Raw genomic sequence first — 21,516 nt, forward strand, 5'->3', positions numbered from 1 at the left:
GACAAGGGGTTGAGATCACATAAAATGATAATAATTCCGGGTGGAGTTTTAGCGGGTTAGTAATAAATAATATTATTTTTTAGAGTCTCATAGTAATAATACCAAAGTTGATGATTATCACTTGATTACTTACTCCTCCCTTCTTCAAAGACATGTAGAATAGCATAACTCAACGGTTACGTAGTAGCATAACTGATGAAGAGAAGCCGTGGCCGCAATGCCAAAACATGCACCAAACCCAAAAGCAAAATCCTGACATTTTCAGATGTATTTTTTTCGCCCACCCAGTTAAAAAAAAAAAAAAAAAAAAGTAGTAGTGCTAACTTATTTTCCTTGAGATGGAGGAGCAGCTCTTGTAATGAATTAAGATCCTTTTGCTCTAATGGGTTGTTCGCTTCTTCAGATACAGACAGCTGTCTGATATTGCCGCAGGCTTTACGACACTTGAGGAGGATAGACCGTATCGTAAAGAGAATTCGGAATGTACTGTGCTACAATACAATATGAGAACGCAACAAGTATTAGTTGCAGTTGCAGTTTTCGCTGACCCCAAATTTAGGAATTATCGTCATACTTCCGTTCATACTAGTAGGAAGATAGACCCTTGACTATGAGCCCTGTGAATTCCCCCCCCTCTCTCACGTTTATATACGTACTTCTATTGTTTGCGACGAGTATCTTTATTTACTCCAGGGCTTAGCCTCTGTCCCCAATCTATTCTCCGACTCTCCGGTCTTGCATGCATGGCTGCAATTAGGGGGCCGTTTATGGCATTGGCATTGGCTCTGGTCTTTGCCGGAGATTTTCATTTTCAGTTTGCACTAGCCTATGATCGACCGCCTGCTCGAAAGTCCCTCTTTGTTGCACCTTCTGAGGATCTTGATTCTACTTCTCCTCAACAGGTAATTATTCTACCCAACCACCCCTGTCCTTGACTTCCCCTTTTTTTTTTTTTTAATTTCTTCTACACCCCCTATATATGTTTCAATTATTATTATTATTAGGGGATTTCCCTGTCTCGAACACCAAGTTTTAATTTGTCGGACTCGGCCTGATTGCCCCATATCTTGAGCCAACATTCCAATAACCGATTGTTTCCTTTGACGAAAATGAGATTGAAGCTCGCCGTTTATTTCGAGGTGCAGTTACAGGAAACCCTTCTTGGGTAGTTGTTAACTTGTAAGAACACTAAATTTTACCCCTGATGGCGAGGAATGGCAATGCTGTAAAATTTTTGAATTGCTGTCAATTCCTACTTCGGCTTGAAATTTTGGACACCTGTTGTCGAAACCTTACATTTGCTTCCAGCGACTTCGATGGGAGTGCGGGAGGCGGTGAAGAGATAAACTCTAATAAATTAATGGATGCCATCCATTCCTTAATTTTAGTGAACTATTCATGCATCTCTGTTCCAAGTTACGTCTTCACCACGGTCTCAATTAGTTCATGCGAATTAGTTCCGACTACCAACCAGGGAAAAGTGTACAAGAAAAATTCAACTAATGCCACTTGCTATCTTGACCCCTCGAACCTCTGGATAGAGATAACCTCAGTGTTGCTTTTTTACTTTATTTGAGCTTTGCTGGAAAAATTCAAGAACCTCACTTTTGCCAGTTCGAGTGCTTCATGGAGCCTGTTTCTTATCTGTTTTGCCCCTTACCATAGCATTGAACCGGAATTTTTCAAATTTGAAAGAAAAGTCATGAATCGGATTGATTGAATTACTGACAGCACTCTAATTCGCTCCTGAAATTGTTTGCAATTGTTTCATTTATTGGTCAATTTTGAAGCCGGTGTCTGACAAGGCCAGTGTCATTCTACAATTCTAGGTGCATATATCTCTTGTTGGACAAGATAAGATTAGGATATCATGGATTACCAATGACCCTAGTCCATCTACTGTTGAATATGGTACGTCTTCAGGATCTTATGGCTTTTCGGCCAACGGAAGCACCAGCTCATACACCTATGTGACATATGATTCCGGAGAAATACATGATGTTGTCATCGGTCCTTTGAAGCCGAACACAGAATACTACTACCGCTGTGGATCTGACTCAAGCCCTGAATTCAATTTGAAAACTCCGCCGGCACAGTTTCCTATCAAATTTGCTGTCGCAGGTAGACGAAGCTTGCAACATGGCATCCTCAATTTGAGATAGTAACTACTCTGGTTTGCTTTGGTTCGAGGCATTAATATGTCACGCTTATTTGTCCTTGCGATATCTCATGCTGCAGGTGATCTAGGACAGACAGATTGGACCAGTTCAACTCTTGAGCACATTGGGAAATCAAATTATGATATGTTACTATTGCCTGGGGATTTGTCATATGCTGATACAGACCAACCATCATGGGACTCTTTTGGGAGATTGGTAGAGCCCCTAGCAAGCAAGCGGCCTTGGATGGTAACACAAGGAAACCATGAGATTGAGAAAATCCCCATACTACACAGCCAGCCCTTCACGGCCTACAATGCAAGATGGGATATGCCATACGAGCAGAGCGGCTCTGATTCCAACTTATACTACTCCTTTGAAGTCGCAGGTGTTCATGTGATTATGTTGGGTTCATATACTGAGTTTGATCCGAGCTCAGCGCAGTACAAGTGGCTTCAGACAGACTTGAAGAAGGTCGACAGAAGTAGGACGCCTTGGCTGGTTGTTCTTATACATGCACCTTGGTATAATTCAAATAAAGCTCATCAGGGGGAAGCTGAATCTGTAAATATGAAGGCGGCCATGGAAGGCTTGCTTTATCAAGCTCGAGTCGATGTGGTATTTGCAGGGCATGTTCATGCATACGAAAGATTTGTAAGTTTAAATCCCGTCCCTCATATTTCCCATGCCATATCAGCGCAAAAATTTCATCAATTCGTTAAGAGTTCAAGTTCCGTCAGTTGATAGATAGATATCTTATATGTTGATTTTAATGGGCATTGCATCTACTATGATAAATTATGGAAAAAGAGTCCACATGCATTAATACACTAACGTAACATAACCCTTCTTCCGAACCCTGTTTTCCTAATTGTTTACAATATCAGACTCGAGTTTATGAAAATGAAGCTAATGAGTGTGGACCAATGCACATCACAATCGGGGATGGTGGAAATCGTGAAGGCCTAGCTACAAAGTAAGTTGGCCTAAAACTGAGTTCTGCACCCGGATTTTGAAAACTGAAATGCAGGTCCATTTCTTATGCATCTTTGTTGTAATAGGTACATCGACCCGCAGCCAAAAATTTCTGCCTTCAGGGAGGCTAGTTTTGGACACGGGGAGTTTGAGGTAATAAATGCAACCCATGCAAGATGGACATGGCACAGGAACGATGATGATGAAGCAGTTATAGCAGATTCAACCTGGTTAACAAGCCTTGCATCCGATCCGAATTGTAAGGCGTAGATGCGAACCAACCAGAAGGTCCAGAACATCTGCGAAGTTCATACAAGGAGCTTTCAGGAATTGAAGAAATACCCGGATGGGTCTTGGGCTGATGCAAGTTATGATAATGTTTTAGGACATTAACGTCTCCTACATCTGTGGATTTCTTCTCTTGTTTGCGTATGTTTTCTAGTGCAGTGTTTCGGGATGTAAAATTTGTAAATCCTATAAGAAAGCCGACCCCTCGTCATGACTCAATGAGTGGGTTGTCAATTGTTTCTAGAGTAGAATTTTGCATTGAACTATACTGCAAATTAATTATAAACGTGGAGTGAAGCAAGAGCTGCGCCATCTTGATGCTGTAATATTGAACACTTAAAAAGCGTGTATAAATTGTGACAACTGAAGCCACGCCTTAAAATAACCTCCAACGAGATCAGTTGCTTTTGCACAAAGATATAATCACGCCTTGTCATGACTCAATTTCCCAGCTCTGTAGCCGTGTGATGCTATGTATCAAGTGGAATCGGGGCAAGTACAATTGATTTAGATCCACTTAGGTACACAATTGGTGTACTACAATGTGATATACGCTTCCAAGGACAGACATATTTATGCATTGATACCGCGTATATGAATAAAATTTATAAATACAATAAAAGGTATATAAGCGTACATCATATAATGTAAAAAGTCGTACGAAATTTTCAATCGAATTTGCCGTGGGTCGGTGTCAAGTCAAGTATTTTTGCCCTAGGCTACTATACACCAAGTGAAGTAGTTTCGTCCTGGGCCATACACTAAATGAAGGTAGTCTATACTGGGCTGATTTCAACCCACAATCTTCTGTTTGGGTTCCAACTTCCAGGGCACATTCAAAGGTTTTGGCACTATCCAGCAGGAATGCTGGATAAGCTGATTGTATAGTAATAGCATTTCTCCTCGTCAAGAAGAGATTTGTGAAAAGGGTCTTCTACTTGTTTTTTTTTTTGCGCTGTGTTTCCTTGCGACGGCATCATTAGTATCATGAACATGTTTAAGAAAAGGCAGACATTTAAGGCACACGAAAAGCCGATCGCTGTCGAAAGTTGGGGGCTTTGTACGAAACCAACTTCTTTTCTTCATTCCTTCCTTCGTATTCGCATGCAAGTCATTAACCGTTTCGGGTGGACGATCGATATACACACACACACATGATACATTATTATAAAATGCCGTGTTACTAGTCGTTCTCACACAGGAGCTTACAAATCCCTCCTCTGCCAAATTAGAAGAAGAAATAGAATTACTGCTGCTTTATGGACTAGTACTACATTTTTTTTCACGCTGGAAAAGGTGTCAGAAATTCATAGACCGGAATCTACCTCTTTTCTTTAGCTCTAGCTTGTCAAACCCTCTAAAAAAATTCTCAACTGATGGAGTAATTAAATTAGCAGTACTCTGCTACTGCTGCTAAGATGGTTTCTTGAAAGAGTAGTACGTAATATGTAAACTAGGGTCCCCGGAGGGAGGGAGGAAGGGGAGGGGGGGGGGCAATTCAGATATGTTTGTGGTCCCATCTCCATAGAGCCAAAGATTAAATTGTGGAAGGTAAGATCACGTGTAGGGTTCAACGCACATAACTACAATAATGTAATTCCATCATTAGCCTTGCAGGGATTGGTATTATGCGAAATGATTAAAATTACCTCAGAAAGATAAAGCAGAGAGACTTTGAAGGGTTGAATCTTGGTTGTTGATGAGGTCATGCTCTTTGCAAAGAGAGGGAAAAGAACAAAAAAAAAAAAAATTAAAAGCGAATTTGAAATCGAGAATTCATTCACATGTACCAGTAATGCCCCAATGAAATTGCATGGTTCAACATCACACGGGCAATGCAATCATCTCTCTCAAATGGCCAAATGGGCAAGTCAATGAATGGAATATATGGAGGTCCACTGCCAAGTTGGCTAACTAGAATTTTGCTCATGGCCGGCCTAGGAGGGCAAGAAAATGATAATAGATGATAATGATGAGGAAGAAGATGAAGAAGAAGAAGAAGAAGACGGAGAAGGAGGAGTGTGGCAATCAATTGGGTTTGTGCGGAATGAATGCTTGATATGATATCAATGGCGTTGTAAATCTTTTGGTCACTGCGATACATTTATGGAAAATAACCCCCAACCTCCTAAATCATGAAAGAAACTTCTTTTTAATAAAGGGTCACCACTCAAATTGGCTGCAAAAAGGCGCACCCATTTATTTAAGTAAGAGGGTTGGGGAATTCCTACTACTACTATTATTTACTATTTACTATTTACTAGAGAGAGGAGACCAATTGTTATTATTAGATAGATTTACATGGCATTGCCATCATTGCTTCTTTCAGAGGGCACAATTTATACCAAAAGAATCGCTGGCTGCTACTGTTGCAACAAGCTACCCAACATTTACTGCTGCAACTCTTTCTTCATTTCATGCACGTTGGGTTGGGATTGGGAAGACCTCTCCTTCCTTCTTTTTTATTTTACTCCATTATTACCAGTACTACCTTCCTTTGCTTTATGATACTATGCCCTTTCTCCTCTTTTTTTGCTTTATGATACTACCACAAGCTAAAAAAACCATCAGAAACCAAAAATTGTACGATTACAACAATTGCAAGGTGCCTCCGATTCTGTTGCATGTTAGCATCTCTATCTTAAGACGTACAATTCATCTGTGTTTACGAATAACTAATCATGTTAGCTAATTGGAATCAGACGACATTTTACACCAAATATCTATCTACAAGCACGGCATATCAAATAACTCCTAAACTAGTTCATTATTATACATCAAAAGATCCGCCTGCAAAGCCATGATGTTTCACGTTAATGCACTCATTCATAACGCGTTAGCCTGCCCCTACCCCTCCTCCATTACACACAGATACAACAACTTAATACTATTATGACAAAGAAAAATGCTCAGCTCTATGATGCTAAGCAAAAGAATTATGCTTTACTTTGTATTTCGTGAAACAAAACTCCATCATATTGCAACAAAGGCCATCATACTGTAAAAAGCTCATTGGATACCAGAACTTTTTCCTTAATTTAGTGATCAGTCTGATTCTGTGGTGCTTTTCTTGCTTGCTTTCTTCTGCATTCCAAATAGCTGTACCTCTTGCTTGAGGCTATTTAATCACCCAAGTTTTCCTGGTTAAATCTTAGCTTTACCCTCTTACCCGGACACAGAAGAAAAAAGGCTTTACCAACTTTAAATTAGTGGAAGTACTAGTTTACTAGTGCTACAATTTCCTTTCATGACTTCCCTAATTTTTTTCGCAACAGTTCATTTGGTCTATTAGTCACCGCAAAAAATATTCTGTAGTGCTTTAACCTTCACCTCCCACCAACTACTACTTCATGGCTTCCTCCGAAGTTATTTCCCATCAGTTAGATTCCCACCGGCGACTTGTATTCTTCATTTCGAGGAATAAGTTTAAAAGAGTGTACTCTTCTGCATTGCATAGCATTAGAATCTAATGCAAATCATAAATCATGTCCAATTATGTCTCTAATCCAATATAACAAAACAGGCTGAGCTTTTTCAGTTCATGCTTATTATATCCACGATATAGACTAATAGATGTTTGGTAAGTGAGTTTTAAGACAACGATTGGATTTCAATTCAATCACATTTATACGTAATGTTTTTCTTTAAAGTCATTCAGAATCACTAATGAGTTTTATAGACCTAGGTTTCATAGACCCCTTAATAAAGAATAGAATTTCACTTATCAATTATTTTTTTTAAAAAATAAAAACAGATATAAAATACAACTATGATTAAATGAATCAAATGATAAAGATAAATAGGAAGATGCCTCACATTATAATCATTCCATGTTTTTCCTATCTTTCGAGGATAAAGTTGATTATAGTGTTCATACTATTCGCTTTGGAATTTGGTGATGATATTTTGCTTAGTATAGCAATGCTCTTTTTTATATTTAATTGCTGAAACACATTATTATAAAGTTACCAAATAATACTTTATGGTCCTTTTAGATTGATGGATTTGAATTTCATGAGGTATTTAACATGAATGGATTTGAAATGAGAATTTATAATTCATATTTAATCCAAATACATTGTTTGGCTAAGGGTTGTTACATTGTGAAAGGAATTTATATTTAAGGTAAACATGAGAGGTAAAAACTAAATAATTGTAGAGTTCAGGGGTGGAAAATCAATTTTTCATTCTTCTTTTTCTTCTCCATTTGTGGGTTTACATTCCCGCTGTTTCAAATCCACCGTTTCACTTCCAGTAACTATTTTTCAGTGAATTAACGGTTAATAACTTCTTTTTATACACACATAAAAAGAAGGGTAGATTCTTTAATGTATAGACAAAAATAAGTGAAGGGGATTTGAAATATTTTTGAGTGAATTTCAAATGCACTCATTTGAACTATAAAAATATTTTTGGAGGATTTCAAATTCAAATTCTTCTCAAGTTATCCAAATAGTCAAAGGAATTTGGGTAAAGGATTTGAATTAAAAGATGTTTGGATAGTAAATTTCTCCAAAAAATATTTCGCTTGCATCATAAATACATTTTCTAACCCATTTTTTTATATTTTCAATCACCTTTATATTTCATATATATCACATCATAAAAAATATTACTGTAATTATTTCAAATAGTACACTATTCAAACAAACCAGTATCTAAACCAAATCTTAGTCATTGATATGTCTAGAGGGAACGGGGATTAGGCCTAAACATCTTGAAAGCCAAACGGGCAAATCAGTCAGATTAGAGGCAAAATTAGGGCAGTTTATTAAAAGACAAAAAGAGGACGTGTAAATAAACCAAGTGGAAGGCTGAAGAAAGGGGGAGCAGTGGATTTGGATGAAAACCCAAAACACAACAAAACAAAACAAAAGAGAATCGATGGTAGGGGAAGGTGGGGGGCTGGTCACTGGTCTGGTGTGATGATGGGCTGCGTCGGTTCGAACCAATCCAAACCATCATTGCGAATCTTCGGACCGCCAAGCCCTACCATCATTCGAAACCCCCTGTGAAGGTCCCGAATTACCCTTCTTTGGAAGTTCTACAAAGTGTGTGGAATGGCAACGCCTCAAACTACCCAAAATGCCCCTTTCTCTGACAGCCCATCATTCACATGACGCCATCCCCTAAAAAAACTCATCATCATCATCATATGGCAAAGTAAAAATTGGAAGAAGAACATTTAAATCCTTTCCAATACAAGCCGCCTTCCGTGCTTACACATACATGATTGTTTCTGCAGATGGGTAGAAAAAGCATGTCCCCCCCCACCCCCTCCTCTCCCCCTTCCATAGATTTTCTCTTTCCTACTCTTTTGCACTATATAAATTGACCTGCCCCCCATTAGCTCTCTTTGTCCCGTAGGTTCCGCCCTTTTTAACTGCTAAGTAGAGGAAACTCTTGTCACACTTCCTCGGCCAAAGCTGCTTGCTTGCAACTTGCTTCTTGCTCTTGCCAACCTTCGAAAAGGTGATCTTTTTAGAAAAGCTAAAGGGAGACCCCACCCCCTTCTGTCTCTCTTCCTCTTCTTTTCTTCTATTCCACTACAACAACAACTACTACTCCTCCTCCTATTGCTTCTGCTGCTGTTACTAGTAGTCTAGTAGTTGTTTTTGTTTGTTTCTTCTCTGCTTACTTTCACATGTAAAGGTAGACAATCTTTTGTACATGGGGTGCATTTCTTTTGTTTTGTTTTTGTTTTTTTTCCCTCTTGACTAAAGTTGGGACTATCTTTGGTTTGTTATTCATCATGTGCGTTATTCACAACGGAAAGTCTCCAAACATTGCAGTTAATCAAAACACACCCCTCTTATCACACTGCTCGTTCTTGTCCTCCTTCTACAATTGTCTACAAAAATAAAAAGCCAATATCTGTTGAAGTTTTTTTTTTAGGGGGGGCTGTCGAGGGAGGGGGTTTTGGTGGTTCGTAAGTCGTTACTTTTAGGCTTCAGCAGCATAGGTTGTTCGCAGGAGGAGGAGTGTCTGTCGGTGTTTCTTTTTCTTTTTGTATCTATTTTCTTTTTCTTTTTCACACTCAAAATGCATCAAACAGAAACACAAATGGGCATATTTATGATTAGGAACACGAATTGTAATGTTCTGAAGCCATGCATGTGCATTTTATTAAACCATAATGATGGTATTCACTTTTATTTTTTGTTTTCAACATCTTAAACGGTATTTGTCATCTTGTTATGATACTATATTCTTGTCTTCCTAGCCAGGACAACAGAAAGGAGCCATTTTTAAATGAGTGCGGATTTGGAGATACTCATATTCTTCTTCTTTATCGCTTTTTGCGTGTTATTTTAATGAATAAATCAGAAATTTTACGAGCTAGTCAAGTATAAAAGCTGTTCTTGCTTGGCGTTCCACCTGCCCTGTTTTCACTCTCTTTCATCGTGCCTGCCCATTATTTCCCTGAACTGCTTTAACTTCCTACATTCCGGGGTAGCTAAAAGCATACGGAATAGGTTAGAACGATTTTGCTTTCTGCAGCATAAATCCTGAAGAATTTGATTACTAAATCGATAAACAAACATCTTGAAGGAAGGCAAGCCATCTTTGAAGCGTTCTTTCGATTTGGTCTTGTTTATTGACATTCCGGAAATCGAATCATAACCTGATATCCCCATTTCTTTATCGTTCATGATCTCTGTTTCAGGATTGCTAGCCATTCTGTTGCACGTATAATCAGCGATGGACAAGCTGAACTCAAAACTGTACTTGGAAAACTGTTACATCATGAAGGAGAACGAAAGGCTGAGGAAGAAAGCAGAGCTGCTGAACAAAGAGAATCAAGCACTGCTGAATGAGCTGAAACGCAAGCTAGCTCATGGGAACAAGAACCCAAGACCCAATCATTCCTCTGACTCCATTCCTGATCTTAATCTCTGCTCCGGCTCCAGCTCCAGCGCGGGCGCTTCCAAGTCCAACAACAACTGAAGCAAAATATTGCCTGGGACATCTTTGGGCCCGCCTAGCTAGGACTCCTCCCTCTTTTAGTATTACTAGTACGTATTTTTTGCAAAACCATAGGAGTCAAAGTGGTAGTTACCTCGCTGCAGTATCAATTGTAGTCTTTGCATAGGACAATATTTTGGTAGCTGTCCCTCCATCCATCCATCCATCCGGCATCCATCCATCAGGAGCAACAGTTTCTATATATGAATACTAGTATGGTGGTAGCGGTATATCCTTGCAGTATCTTTTGTTGTATCCTGTTTTTGTTCTTTGGGGCCTTAGATGTATCATGCAAAACTCAACTGTGGCAGTTTTAACTTTAGCTAGGACTTCAACAATATATGTGACATGTCTTTTCCCTAGTGGTATATGTTTGTTGCTCAATTGTCGGAAACAGTGGTATTTAGTTCAGTGCGTTGATATCCGCGGTGGTATTTTATGTAGCAGTATCATCTACATGCAAACGATGGGTTAGCAAATCATAGGAATAAAATGTGCACATTCTCGTCCATCCTTGCTCCTCGGAGAATAACTACTGCTATTTCTGAGCAAACTTTAACATGGGATTCAAAACATGGAGATAACGTGTGTCTAGTACAGAAAAGAGCTAGTTCTGTCATTTGTGTGGTTATCTAGTTGGATTAAGCAGAAAGAGATGGAAGTTTATATAAATGCAAACAATAAAGTACCAAAGATTCAATTGGGTTTGTTTGGATTGTGAATTATTAGAGTTATTTTTACTGTAACACTTTTTGTGATGTGATGTATATGAGATAAAAAGATAATTGGAAAGATAAAAAGGTGTGTTGGAAATTGTAATAATGATGTAAGTAAATATATTTTGGCAAATAAACCGCAATCCAAACAAACCTAATATGGTTCATAATTAAGAGAGGGAGTAAAAATTCTCAGACCTCACCGCTGCCCACATTTTGAAAGTGGTTTGACTTTCTTGAGATGTGCCAACTTTTTCTACAAATATTTTAGATTATTTTTTATACTAGTTAGTAATTAAATAAGTCTTATTGTTAGGATATTTGTTAATCAAAGATCATGATGTTAGTTTGTTAACAACTGTTTTTAGCTAATATTTGCTAGTAGTAGAATATTATGTTATCAAGTCGTATTGTTGAGAGTTTTTAGAATAATTATTAATTGGAAAAATTATATTAGTTTGTTTTACGACGACACTATAAATAGCAAATTGATGAATAAAAAATATAAGGTTATTTTCAACCTTCAATACAAGCCTTTCATAAGCTGTTTTTTCACAATACTGACTAAGATGTTATTTTTTAGTTTATACTTTAAGAAACCAACAAACATAATGTGAATGACGATAAAGATTTGTAGTTCATAGAAAACTTTAGAAAGAAGATATGGACAAACTCGGAAAAGAAACATGACTTGTGCTAGTATTTTAAACATCCATGTTCTTGCAATGTGTGCTGCGGCATTCACTCTGTCCTCGACGCTTACTTGGTTTAGTTCCTCCCAATTTAACCCCCCGTTTGTCAATCGAATTTAAGACAAGTCCCCATTTTTTCTGCTAAGGACTAGAAAAATATGAACATGACAAGTACACAAAGGACGAAAAGCATCAGATATGGCTTGTAAGGAAGAAGAAATTGGGTCGTGGAGTTACTCGTGGGGTAAAAAATTACTCGGTCCAGATATCAATTATTATGCGAAAAAATCCGCTTGTAGATTTCGTAAGATACAAGAAATTGGATGTCCAAATACTCATGCCCGATAAAATTTAGAACCATACTTCTATGATATCCAGAAATGCATTGCACCCTCTGCGGTCTGCCAACTACGAATATGTTCATTGATTCACAGAGAAAATATATTGCAATCTTATGTCATCTATATTTTCTTTTTCTGCGGGGAAAAGCCCAAACTCAGAAGTTATCTCCAATTGAGAAAGGCTTTGGTGCGACAATAAGTCGGTTGTAGTATGATACACAGCGCATTTATTTTTAGCCATTTGTTAAAAACCAAGGACTTAGAAGGTGATATCATGTATGTATATGTATATATATATATATATATATATATAAAATTAATCTTTCTCATACTGACAGTGTATACACTGTCAGCGTTGAATGAATGAAAATTATGAAAAATTTTAATTTAAAATTTTAATTTTTACACACATATCATGAATTCAACGGTGAATCTTGATTTGTCTCGAGAACTTTATTTTAGAAAAAAAAAAAAAAGCTCCTGTAATCACCTTGAATCCATTGACAAAGAAAAACGTCGTCAATGAACAGCTTCCCTTAAAAGCCCTTCGAGACTTCATAAATCTCTCTGTTTACTGCTGCTTGTCGAACAAAAGAAAAGGAGAATACAAGAAATCAATCACAGGCCATATCCATCAAGGAAGCTAAAGCAAAGCGACGGGAGGATCTTAAATCCAATCAGAGGTAACCTCATCAAGATTCATTCAGCTGATAAGTCAACGAAGAGGGGTTGATTATGTTTGACTAGGTTCAGACTGAGAGAGCCCACCACGTCAACTCATAGGATATGACGTGGCAACATGTCTTCTGCTGGCAACAGGTTGACCATCAACGATCAAACCAAACAAGAAAACAAGCCACAGGGCTCGCAACAAAGCGTCTTTCTTTTCAACATTTGAGTTCACTTCACAAAACCCTTCCCATCCCACGTGTTCGTTTCGGCCTTTAGGGATGGCATGCTTCTGCTCTCTCTACCGAATCCATCCATGTCTGAGGGAAGAGGGTCAAAATATGGAAGGGAAGCCAAAATAAGGGCGCATAGGCTAATGATGACTGCAACGTCCTGTGGAAGACCCAAGAGAAATAAGCCAGAAAACAGCCAAACACCACTCGAACATACTTCCACTAAACCATTCAGTCCCCGGTAGAAAAAGATGGCCAATTTTCATCAAAATAATACCATGCTACGCTAGTAGTAGTAGTAGTAGTAGTAGTAGTAGGATGGATTCTCTCTGGTGACTCGGTCCATCCAATCCATATTATGCTTGTTTTCTTTCTGAGAAGACTGGTACATCTCCCTCGCTTTGATTCAGTATCCCCTTCGGATCTATGTCATCAGAGCAATATCTTAGAGACCATCATTTCCCATCCCTCGATTTCCAAGCTTTTGATGATATCGCAGATATTGTTGTATGTATCATGATGAGCAGTGGTCTTGATTGCCCAGCCTACTCCCAACTCCAACATCAATTTAATCAGCCAAAACCTGTCCTCCTTCGATCATCAAAATCAACTTTCATTTTCTTGCATCACCATACCATGGTCTTACTTGCAAAGAGCAGCAGGCCTGCCTGTTACGACTACGCCTTGCCTGCTTTACTATTATTAAAATGCTTTTCTCTAAAAAAATTAATAGACACTTATTTGTCAACGTCAACGATGTTTAGCTAATATGTTCCGTTAAGGATTAACAGAGTGATTCAATCGGTTGTGTAGCGTTTTACTAATCCTTCGTCTTTCCTTCTTATTTCCCTGATGGCGTGTGTGCTTTGCTTTATTCAGCACATAAGCCCGACTCATGATCAAGGCAAGACAACTGAGTGGTCGGTCCGACATTGATGATTATCATCATGCATCATTAATTAATTCATTATGAAATATACGTTATGTGCAAATGAAGTCTAGTAGAGGAAATACCAAAAAAGGAAAATGGACATTGTGTTCCAAATCAATGCACATATTCAAGTCATGGACATAAAATAGACGCTTAACAGTAATGGTAATAAACGAAAAGGTTCGAGGCAGATTTCCCCTTTCCATATTCGTGTTAGGAGAAGAGAAAGCTCAAAAGAAGTTACAGTTGGTAGAAGGGTCTAACTGAATCATCAGCGTAAAGAACCAAAGATAACAACTTTACACGAAAGAGAAAAGGACAACTAACTAGTTTCGTAACGTTAAGGTTTTCTTTAGAAATCCAGCATTAGAACTTCACAGGGCTTAGCTCCACGTACAATATCTATGCCAGCACTTGCAGCTATGCATCCTATCATTGTACAAATGCGGGCTTGTGAGTGGAAAAAGAAGCCAGAAGAAGCCGAGACTCCCAGCTATAAATGCCGCCATACTCACCATTCCTGATCGCAATTCAAAGAAATTGTTCACTATGACGAAACAAGGCAAAAAGGTGTTTAATCATTTATCATAATCACTATACAGGGTTAATGAGCTCATTTAGGACATGCGGACCGGAAACAACATATTCAAGTACACTGCTTAACTCAAAAATGGGAAATGGAGGAGTTGGTTACTGCACATGCGAACCGAAATTCTTCTGAAGCAGGTGACTTTAAAGCGCATTTTACTATACCAAGAAACTTACTTAAACCCTAATAGTATCATGTTGAAGAGCGCAGACACTACTGTTAAGTGATGATCAAATTTAAAAGGGCGTGACTATTCAATTTTTGAATTAATTTAAGGCTAATAGCTCCACTGATCACCCAGATTTTGGTGCAATTATGGCTTTTGAAATTCCATTAACTTGCTTCTGGCTTGGGTTTTTGTTCTGGTTGCATACGTTTTCCCTCCATTCTCATGCCCACAATAATAAGATTCGTTATCCCAAGATTATCCTTATCAATACAAAAGCATGATCTTTTCGTAATAGAACATTATAGAAATGTATGTATGGAAAATTGTCAAGTCTTGGGAGACAGCAGTTGGAGTAATTACTGCACTGTTAAAAGTCTAAGGATGTCTACGCAACTATGTCACACGGTTGATTCTATAAGAAAAACACGTACAGAATTGTATGCATCATTTTCAACTGGTTGTATAACATCTTAAATGGGGTCTGTCTCAAATATATTTCTTGCATTCATAATTAAAACTTGCTTTCCGAAATTAAAGACCACTTCACACTTCTACATATTCAGCTATCAAACAATGCGTGCCGATTTTTTTATTTTTCTTGTGTGGAGCACACAATAGCCTTTTCATTTGATAATAGGTCATAAAATTCAGGGCTCTATGAATACGAGAGAGCTCAAGGGCACATACCAGAGTAAAAAAAGTTGGCAAGATCATGCAGCAAAATTTTTTTAGAAACAAAAGGTAATAATGGTGACAAATAGGAAGGCGAGAAGGGAAAGTTCAAACAACATATGAATCAAAATGCTTAAAGCAATAAATCAACATTTTTCTCAATATTTTGGAGCTATTCAGACAAAGATATCTAGCTTGAGACCACATACCTGCCCTTCGTGAAAAAGTTGTGGGCAAACCCATATAATTGCAAAAGATATGAGCAACTAGGGGAGCGATAAGATGCCCTGAAAATCACAATGAAACAAGAAGAATATCACAAAAGATAGGCCAATCAGAATGAGCTAAATGAGGACAAAAAAGGAAAACAACAAATGATTTCTATGTGGAAGAAATTATACTGGCAAGCCCATAACCCATCTTTTAATCAACATCCTCCAAAGCAAAAGATTTGTCAGAAGCAACTTGCCTGCAGGCAAACCTAAAAGCAGAATGTCTAAAATTACCACCCCATGTAAGAATTCTACTCAACCGGGGCAATGAAACTATCCTGGATCTAAAGGTGTTCTAAGATTGATAAACCAATCTCATTGCAGTTAATCAAGTTGCCAAAAAAGAATAGTTAAAAAAGAGATTTCAAGATTTATGTTTTGATAAGCTTTGCCCACCTGTTCGAACAAACAAAAATGACGCATACGACCCAAAAATAACAGTGTAGCCAAGCTGGAAACCTGGAACAAAAATCAGAAACAGGAAACTCAAAATAAGCATTACGTTAAAAAGCCAGGAACTGAAAGAACCTGAGGCACAAAGAAAATCCTAAGAAAAAGAAATCATAAATCAAAAGAAGCCCCTAAAAAGATCAATGCCAAGTTGGATCCTTATCCTACTTCAATTTGAACATTACACCTTTTCAAGGGTACCTCTCAACAAAGTTAATTTCTTGATAAACTAAATGAGTGTCAATGTTGTGTCACTCTCTTATCCAAAATTTTACATCAAAAGTGATCAAACAACTCTTCTCTGACTAGAGAGGGATTAAACCAAATGCAAAGTAACTCCTTTTGCTTTGTTCTCACCGAATTGAAAATTTGAGTTCTCTGAGTTGACAGAGAAAGGAAGCATACCTGCAGCCATGGATGCTTTGACCAAGCTCCTGTTTTTCTGGAAATAGTATTCCAATATATGATTTAAATGAGCTGAAAATGAAACATATCCTTAGTCTCCGTGAAGTAGTAAATAAGAGAAACAAGTAATGCATATGGTTGGAGATAAGTTCCGAAAAGGACAAGAGTTAACAAAATGAAGAGCAGATAGATGGTATAACTTAAAGCTTGAACCTTTGACAGGATTGGGGAATACCTTTTTCACAGTCCAGCAATACAAGGTGATTTAAGAACAGAAAAATGCCCAATCAAAACAATAAGCATACTGACAAGGAAAAAACAAAAATCCACATGATGCCAGTCATGCCTAAGAAATAATTCTCTGCTTATCCCAGAAATTGACAAAGAAAAGCAGAAGAAAGAAAGTCATCTTACTGTATTAATGTATTAAAATATTATGAATTAAATCCTTAACAGGTAGAATTCATATTTAGCTGAGGCGGCCTTGGTCTACAGGCTAGGGTTGAGGCCTAGGAATTAGAGTTCCTAGGTTAAATTCCCCCCTTTCCCCTCCCCGATTCTTAACTCCCACCCTTCCGCTGCTAACCCAAAAAAATTTAAAAACAAAAAAGTAGAATTCATATTTCATTTTAGGTGATATGAATATATCAATTTCCCTAAGACAAGTTTGAATTATGCTTAGTAAGATAACCTTTTTGCAGAAGTGACTCAACCATTTCAAGCAGAACTTACAACCTCCCAAAAAAATAAAAAAAGGAAGCTTTCACTCACCTAAACTAAAAAAGATGGGGCAAAGAAATACAACTGTGTAAGTGCTAAAACCTCCACAAAGAAGGAGGGGTACCATACAAGCTCTAAATACCAACTCCTCTGTAATTGGAGCCTGCATAATCATATCCAGCAAAAAGTTCAAAAACAAATTAACAAGCAGAGGGTCCATAAACAGACCAATTAAAAGAGAAATACAAAGAAAAAGGCTACGTTCAAATTACAGCACACTTTTGAACAAGTATGTTGACTGATATAATGTTAGTTCTACATTTTTTCCAACTCACATTGGACCGCTGTTTTATCTATTGGCTTTGACATTAATATAAGTTGTAGCTAAAATCTTGACCAGAAGCTTTTATGTCATACTCTCATGCACACAATTGTCTGACCACAACAGCTAACCACCACCCTAAATTGAAGTTCCAAATAAAGCTACAAAAAATGTATTGACAGAGAAAATGCCAAAGAGTTCTAGAACCATAAGCTGTAATTTCAAATATTTAAAAAAAAAACTTAGAAAAGAATATGAATATATTATAGTTCTGATCGCAGGTTATTTCTGTTTAGAGAGTACCTTCCAAACAAATTATACAGCCTTGTTTTGAAAACTATAGCTGTGTGACATGCAAGTATTCCATTTATTGCTGACAGAATCACACATATCTGAAGCAGGACTTTAATTCAGTTAAAATGCTTCATAGAATCATTCCACCCATATTACATCTATTCCTCAGCTTTTAGGCTGTCAATGGAGACATACACTTGACTACATATTTGCATTAACTAATAACATCACATTATTGCTAGCAAACAGAACATAACATCAGTAGTTGATATATTGAGAGTCTTACAGAAGGATCCTTCAGATTTTGTAAAGAATGGATTATCCGCACATTGTTAATACCACTTCGCTTTATATCTAAGTACATTAAAAGAATGACAATGTCAACAAGTTCATGCTCTCACAAACATATACTGACCATATCAAACTTGACAGTGGATGGCACCATGTATCCCCAGCTAATCCAGTAATCATATACATTTCCAGAAATCAATCATATCTCTAACATAATTTAAACATCAACTCTTCTATTGCACAATATACCTAAAAAACCAGTGTGTAAAACATAATGAGCATGCTACTAACCAACAAAATTAACCAAACTCATTTCATGCGGTACAAGAGATCTTTCTTTTTTTCTTTTTTTTGGGAAGTACGAGAGATCTTTAAATATCTAAAATCATCAAGCAAACTTGGGTTTATGCAGCTAAGCGAGCCAGAATTGCAGATCATTGATATCTCCCAACAAGAAATTAGTAAAGATATAAAGGCTACAGAACATTTGACTCTTGAGAAAGTTGGGGGGGAAAAAAAAGCTTCCTATCCTTTTAAAACATATACCAGAATAGACAAGCAGTTCCGAGAAAATATAACAGGCAAAACTAAGAGAAAAATTGTTTAGCAATATAAAAAGCTAATACATAAACTAACCACAATATAGTTGCGCCAAACTGAGATGTTGGAAGGCATCGTAAGCATCAAATCAATACACTTGTCCTGCACCTTACTTATCCACTCAATTGTTACATTTCTGCCATAGTTTTGATGTTGCTCCCATGAATCAAGGAGATGCAAACATTTCTGGACGAATGACCCAGCATACATTAGGGAAGTCAGAGAGAGAGGAAGGATCAAAGCTTGCCACTGTTTCATACACAAAATTGCATTTCAGCATAAGTCATCCTTTTCAATCTCCAAATCCAGAAATAATGTGAACTAATAAAAAGCACAAGCAAAACTAAAAGTTAATAACGTAAAGCAAAGTCAAACAGAATACTTACGAGATGATCAAATCTTATGCCAAAAGCACTGGAAACATCAGGTGCATGCCATCTTAGCTGACACAAATGAGTCACAATTGGAAATAAAAATCAGAAATGGCACTCCAAAAATTTTACATCTAAAGATGGACAGATTAGCAAGTCCTTGAATGAAATCTAAGTAGATATGAGATATAAGCAGAGTGGCAGCATAAACACAGGAAAGAACACATGCATACAAGAGATAGTCTGTGCTAGGGTGTCCATATTGCACCAGACGTGGGCCCCATAAAAAATCAGCGGAAAAGAGAGGATAGAGGGTGAAATCAAAATTCGTGATGGATCAGCCAAGGACCGTGCATCATTTCGTGTATTTTAATTGGCTGGGTTCAGGATACCGTTTGCCACACTCTACATACCAAGGGTAGAATTGTTTTAAGTAGATTGAAATGTCATATCAAATGACCAACATCGAACAGGTGGGATAGTAATTAGATATAAATATCAAACATACAGAGGCCAGAATTTGTTTGAAGCAGATTGAAATAAGTAATAAGATGTAAATATCCCAATCACATCAGTTTTTTTATCTTTTTTTTTTTTCCTTTAATCAAGCGTAGGTCACATATTTGGTGAAAGTTTAGCAGGTGGGTTAAAGATCAAAACCAAGATAGACTAAGTGCATACACCAGAAAGCGAGAAGGAAACATTGGGATCAACATGCTACATTGTATGGGTTAACATTCATCCATGAAAATTACGACTAACACAGATGAAATTCAACGTAATGCTCCGCTATTCATCCAAGCCTGCACTTTACCCTGTATTTTAGTAATAAATCTCCTTGGCAAATTGGTCATCTGGTTTCACCCAAGGATTGTCAAAGTTGGCTTCTTCAGCTTCGAGTTCACTAAGTTTTAAGTTATATATGAGGAAATAGATACTCAAAAGAATGACAAAACCAAAAGAGACGCTCAATTAAGTACTTAGGTTGACAAAAGGCACTGCTGAATACACACCAAAACTTTCAACTGATTGGTCAATTATCAACAAAAGTACAGTTGAAGAGGGACACAAACCATCAAAGATAATTGTCATTGAAGTTTTCTAGCCAATGAAAAGGATGAAACTGATATTACCCAGCTCAGTTTTCAGTTAAAAGGGGGTATGTTGAGAGCTTCAAGAAAGCAATTATCTTAGCAATTGGTGCTTTTTAAGGCGACTAACAGCGAAAAGGAAAAAAAATAAACTGAGGCAAAAAAAGAGAAGAATTAGCAGAGAGGAGGCTTACAGGGAGGATGAGAGCGGAGGCGAAGATGGAGACCAGGGAGGAGATGGCGGCGCAGATGAAGCGTCTAATCATGAAGGATTTGTAGGAAGCGGGCGGGGGCAAGCGTAGAATTAAGGTGGGAGCATAAAGGATTGCAACATAAAACACAGCCATGGCGGCACATCCCATCACTGCCACTGTAGCTGAGAGACCTCCTCCGCCAACTACTACTTGCTCTTGTTCTTCTTCTTGTCGTTCCACTGAAATCGCAGTCCCCATCATCACTCATACGCCACACTACACACTACTACTCTGTCTCTCCCTACGTACTACTACTACTACTACTACTGCAATACTATACAACACTGAATACGCTGCTGCTTCTGCTTCGTTTTCTCCCTATTGCGTCCCTGTGGGGGTGTTGATGTGCAGATGCTGTATGTCTGTCTTGACTTGGAGCGGCAATTTGGAATCTACTCCTTTCGAAAACCCAACAAACTTGCTATTCGGAGACGAAAGGAAAGGAAAGGAAGAAAGAAGGTTAAAGAACGAGGGAAAGAAAAGCATCAAAAACGGAACGGGAAAGAAAAAATCCAGGGGGAAAGAAAAGGAGCTAGGGGAAGGAAAAAAAGATTGCTCGTAGCCCAAGGTCATTCTTGAGACCTTTACCATGGACGCCCATGACTTGGCAGGCAATAAGAACCCCTCCAACTCATCTCAAAGTCTGTCCAAAAATTGCCCAAAGCCCAAAGATGAATGGGTGTGTGAAATTCCGGTCTTCAATTTAGCCCACCATCGGTAAGGTGGGTCAATCTGAATATTTGGACAGTTTAGCAGTCATTCTGAATGAACACATGGGCTTTTTGGAATTGGCTTTGGACTCAAAAGAGGCAAACAATTCGGGTGCTCCAACTTTTCCCATTAATCAAGAAAGTGAGGTGTTTGATGATACTCGAGGAAGGAGTATAAATAAAAAATTCTATATTCAAGACTTTTCACCTATGCTTTAAAAATAATTTCAATCAAAACTCCTTCAGAGTTGTGATTCCAATTCCCACCTACACTTAAAAAAAAATTTCAATCAAAACTCCTCAGAGTTGTGATTATTGGAATGTAAGCAAGTCAGA

The 21,516-nt window shown here is 37.8% G+C and overlaps 3 protein-coding genes across 5 annotated transcripts; 2 read left to right on the forward strand and 1 right to left on the reverse strand.

Moving 5' to 3' along the window:
- The first annotated feature begins 545 nt into the window (after positions 1–545).
- LOC113695446 (probable purple acid phosphatase 20) lies at positions 546–3,748 on the forward strand. Its single transcript, XM_027214542.2, has 5 exons — positions 546–902; positions 1,830–2,121; positions 2,239–2,813; positions 3,047–3,135; positions 3,221–3,748. The coding sequence occupies exons 1-5, from the start codon at positions 744–746 to the stop codon at positions 3,402–3,404; spliced, it is 1,299 nt and encodes a 432-aa protein (XP_027070343.1). The 5' UTR covers positions 546–743; the 3' UTR covers positions 3,405–3,748.
- Positions 3,749–8,703: 4,955 nt separating this feature from the next.
- LOC113695490 (protein LITTLE ZIPPER 3) lies at positions 8,704–10,772 on the forward strand. Of its 3 annotated transcripts, none has more exons than XM_027214609.2 (2): positions 8,704–8,894; positions 10,090–10,772. In XM_027214609.2, the coding sequence occupies exon 2, from the start codon at positions 10,125–10,127 to the stop codon at positions 10,368–10,370; it is 246 nt and encodes an 81-aa protein (XP_027070410.1). In that variant the 5' UTR covers positions 8,704–8,894; positions 10,090–10,124; the 3' UTR covers positions 10,371–10,772. The 3 variants fall into 3 exon arrangements, with proteins under 3 accessions (XP_027070410.1, XP_027070413.1, XP_027070411.1); XM_027214612.2 differs by lacking the exon at positions 8,704–8,894 and adding an exon at positions 9,331–9,898; XM_027214610.2 differs by lacking the exon at positions 8,704–8,894 and adding an exon at positions 9,332–9,978.
- Positions 10,773–14,050: 3,278 nt separating this feature from the next.
- Positions 14,051–20,965, reverse strand: LOC113694918 (CAAX prenyl protease 2). The gene is made up of 8 exons (XM_027213840.2): positions 20,411–20,965; positions 19,141–19,197; positions 18,791–19,003; positions 17,299–17,410; positions 16,528–16,599; positions 16,069–16,131; positions 15,610–15,687; positions 14,051–14,490 (listed from the first exon to the last, which is right to left on the reverse strand). The coding sequence occupies exons 1-8, from the start codon at positions 20,669–20,671 to the stop codon at positions 14,354–14,356; spliced, it is 993 nt and encodes a 330-aa protein (XP_027069641.1). The 5' UTR covers positions 20,672–20,965; the 3' UTR covers positions 14,051–14,353.
- Positions 20,966–21,516: the final 551 nt, after the last annotated feature.

Source organism: Coffea arabica, chromosome 6e (assembly GCF_036785885.1).
Source record: "Coffea arabica cultivar ET-39 chromosome 6e, Coffea Arabica ET-39 HiFi, whole genome shotgun sequence".
Classification (NCBI taxonomy): Eukaryota; Viridiplantae; Streptophyta; class Magnoliopsida; order Gentianales; family Rubiaceae; genus Coffea; species Coffea arabica.

Coding starts and splice junctions, on each gene's coding strand:
- LOC113695446 (XM_027214542.2), top strand. CDS start 744: ATGGCTGCAATTAGGGGGCCGTTTATGGCATTGGCATTGGCTCTGGTC. Junction 903..1,829: donor ATTCTACTTCTCCTCAACAG/GTAATTATTCTA, acceptor CTACAATTCTAG/GTGCATATATCTCTTGTTGG. Junction 2,122..2,238: donor TATCAAATTTGCTGTCGCAG/GTAGACGAAGCT, acceptor CTCATGCTGCAG/GTGATCTAGGACAGACAGAT.
- LOC113695490 (XM_027214609.2), top strand. CDS start 10,125: ATGGACAAGCTGAACTCAAAACTGTACTTGGAAAACTGTTACATCATG.
- LOC113694918 (XM_027213840.2), bottom strand. CDS start 20,671: ATGATGGGGACTGCGATTTCAGTGGAACGACAAGAAGAAGAACAAGAG. Junction 19,004..19,140: donor GCATAAGATTTGATCATCTC/GTAAGTATTCTG, acceptor TGTATGAAACAG/TGGCAAGCTTTGATCCTTCC. Junction 17,411..18,790: donor TTTGGCGCAACTATATTGTG/GTTAGTTTATGT, acceptor ATGATTATGCAG/GCTCCAATTACAGAGGAGTT.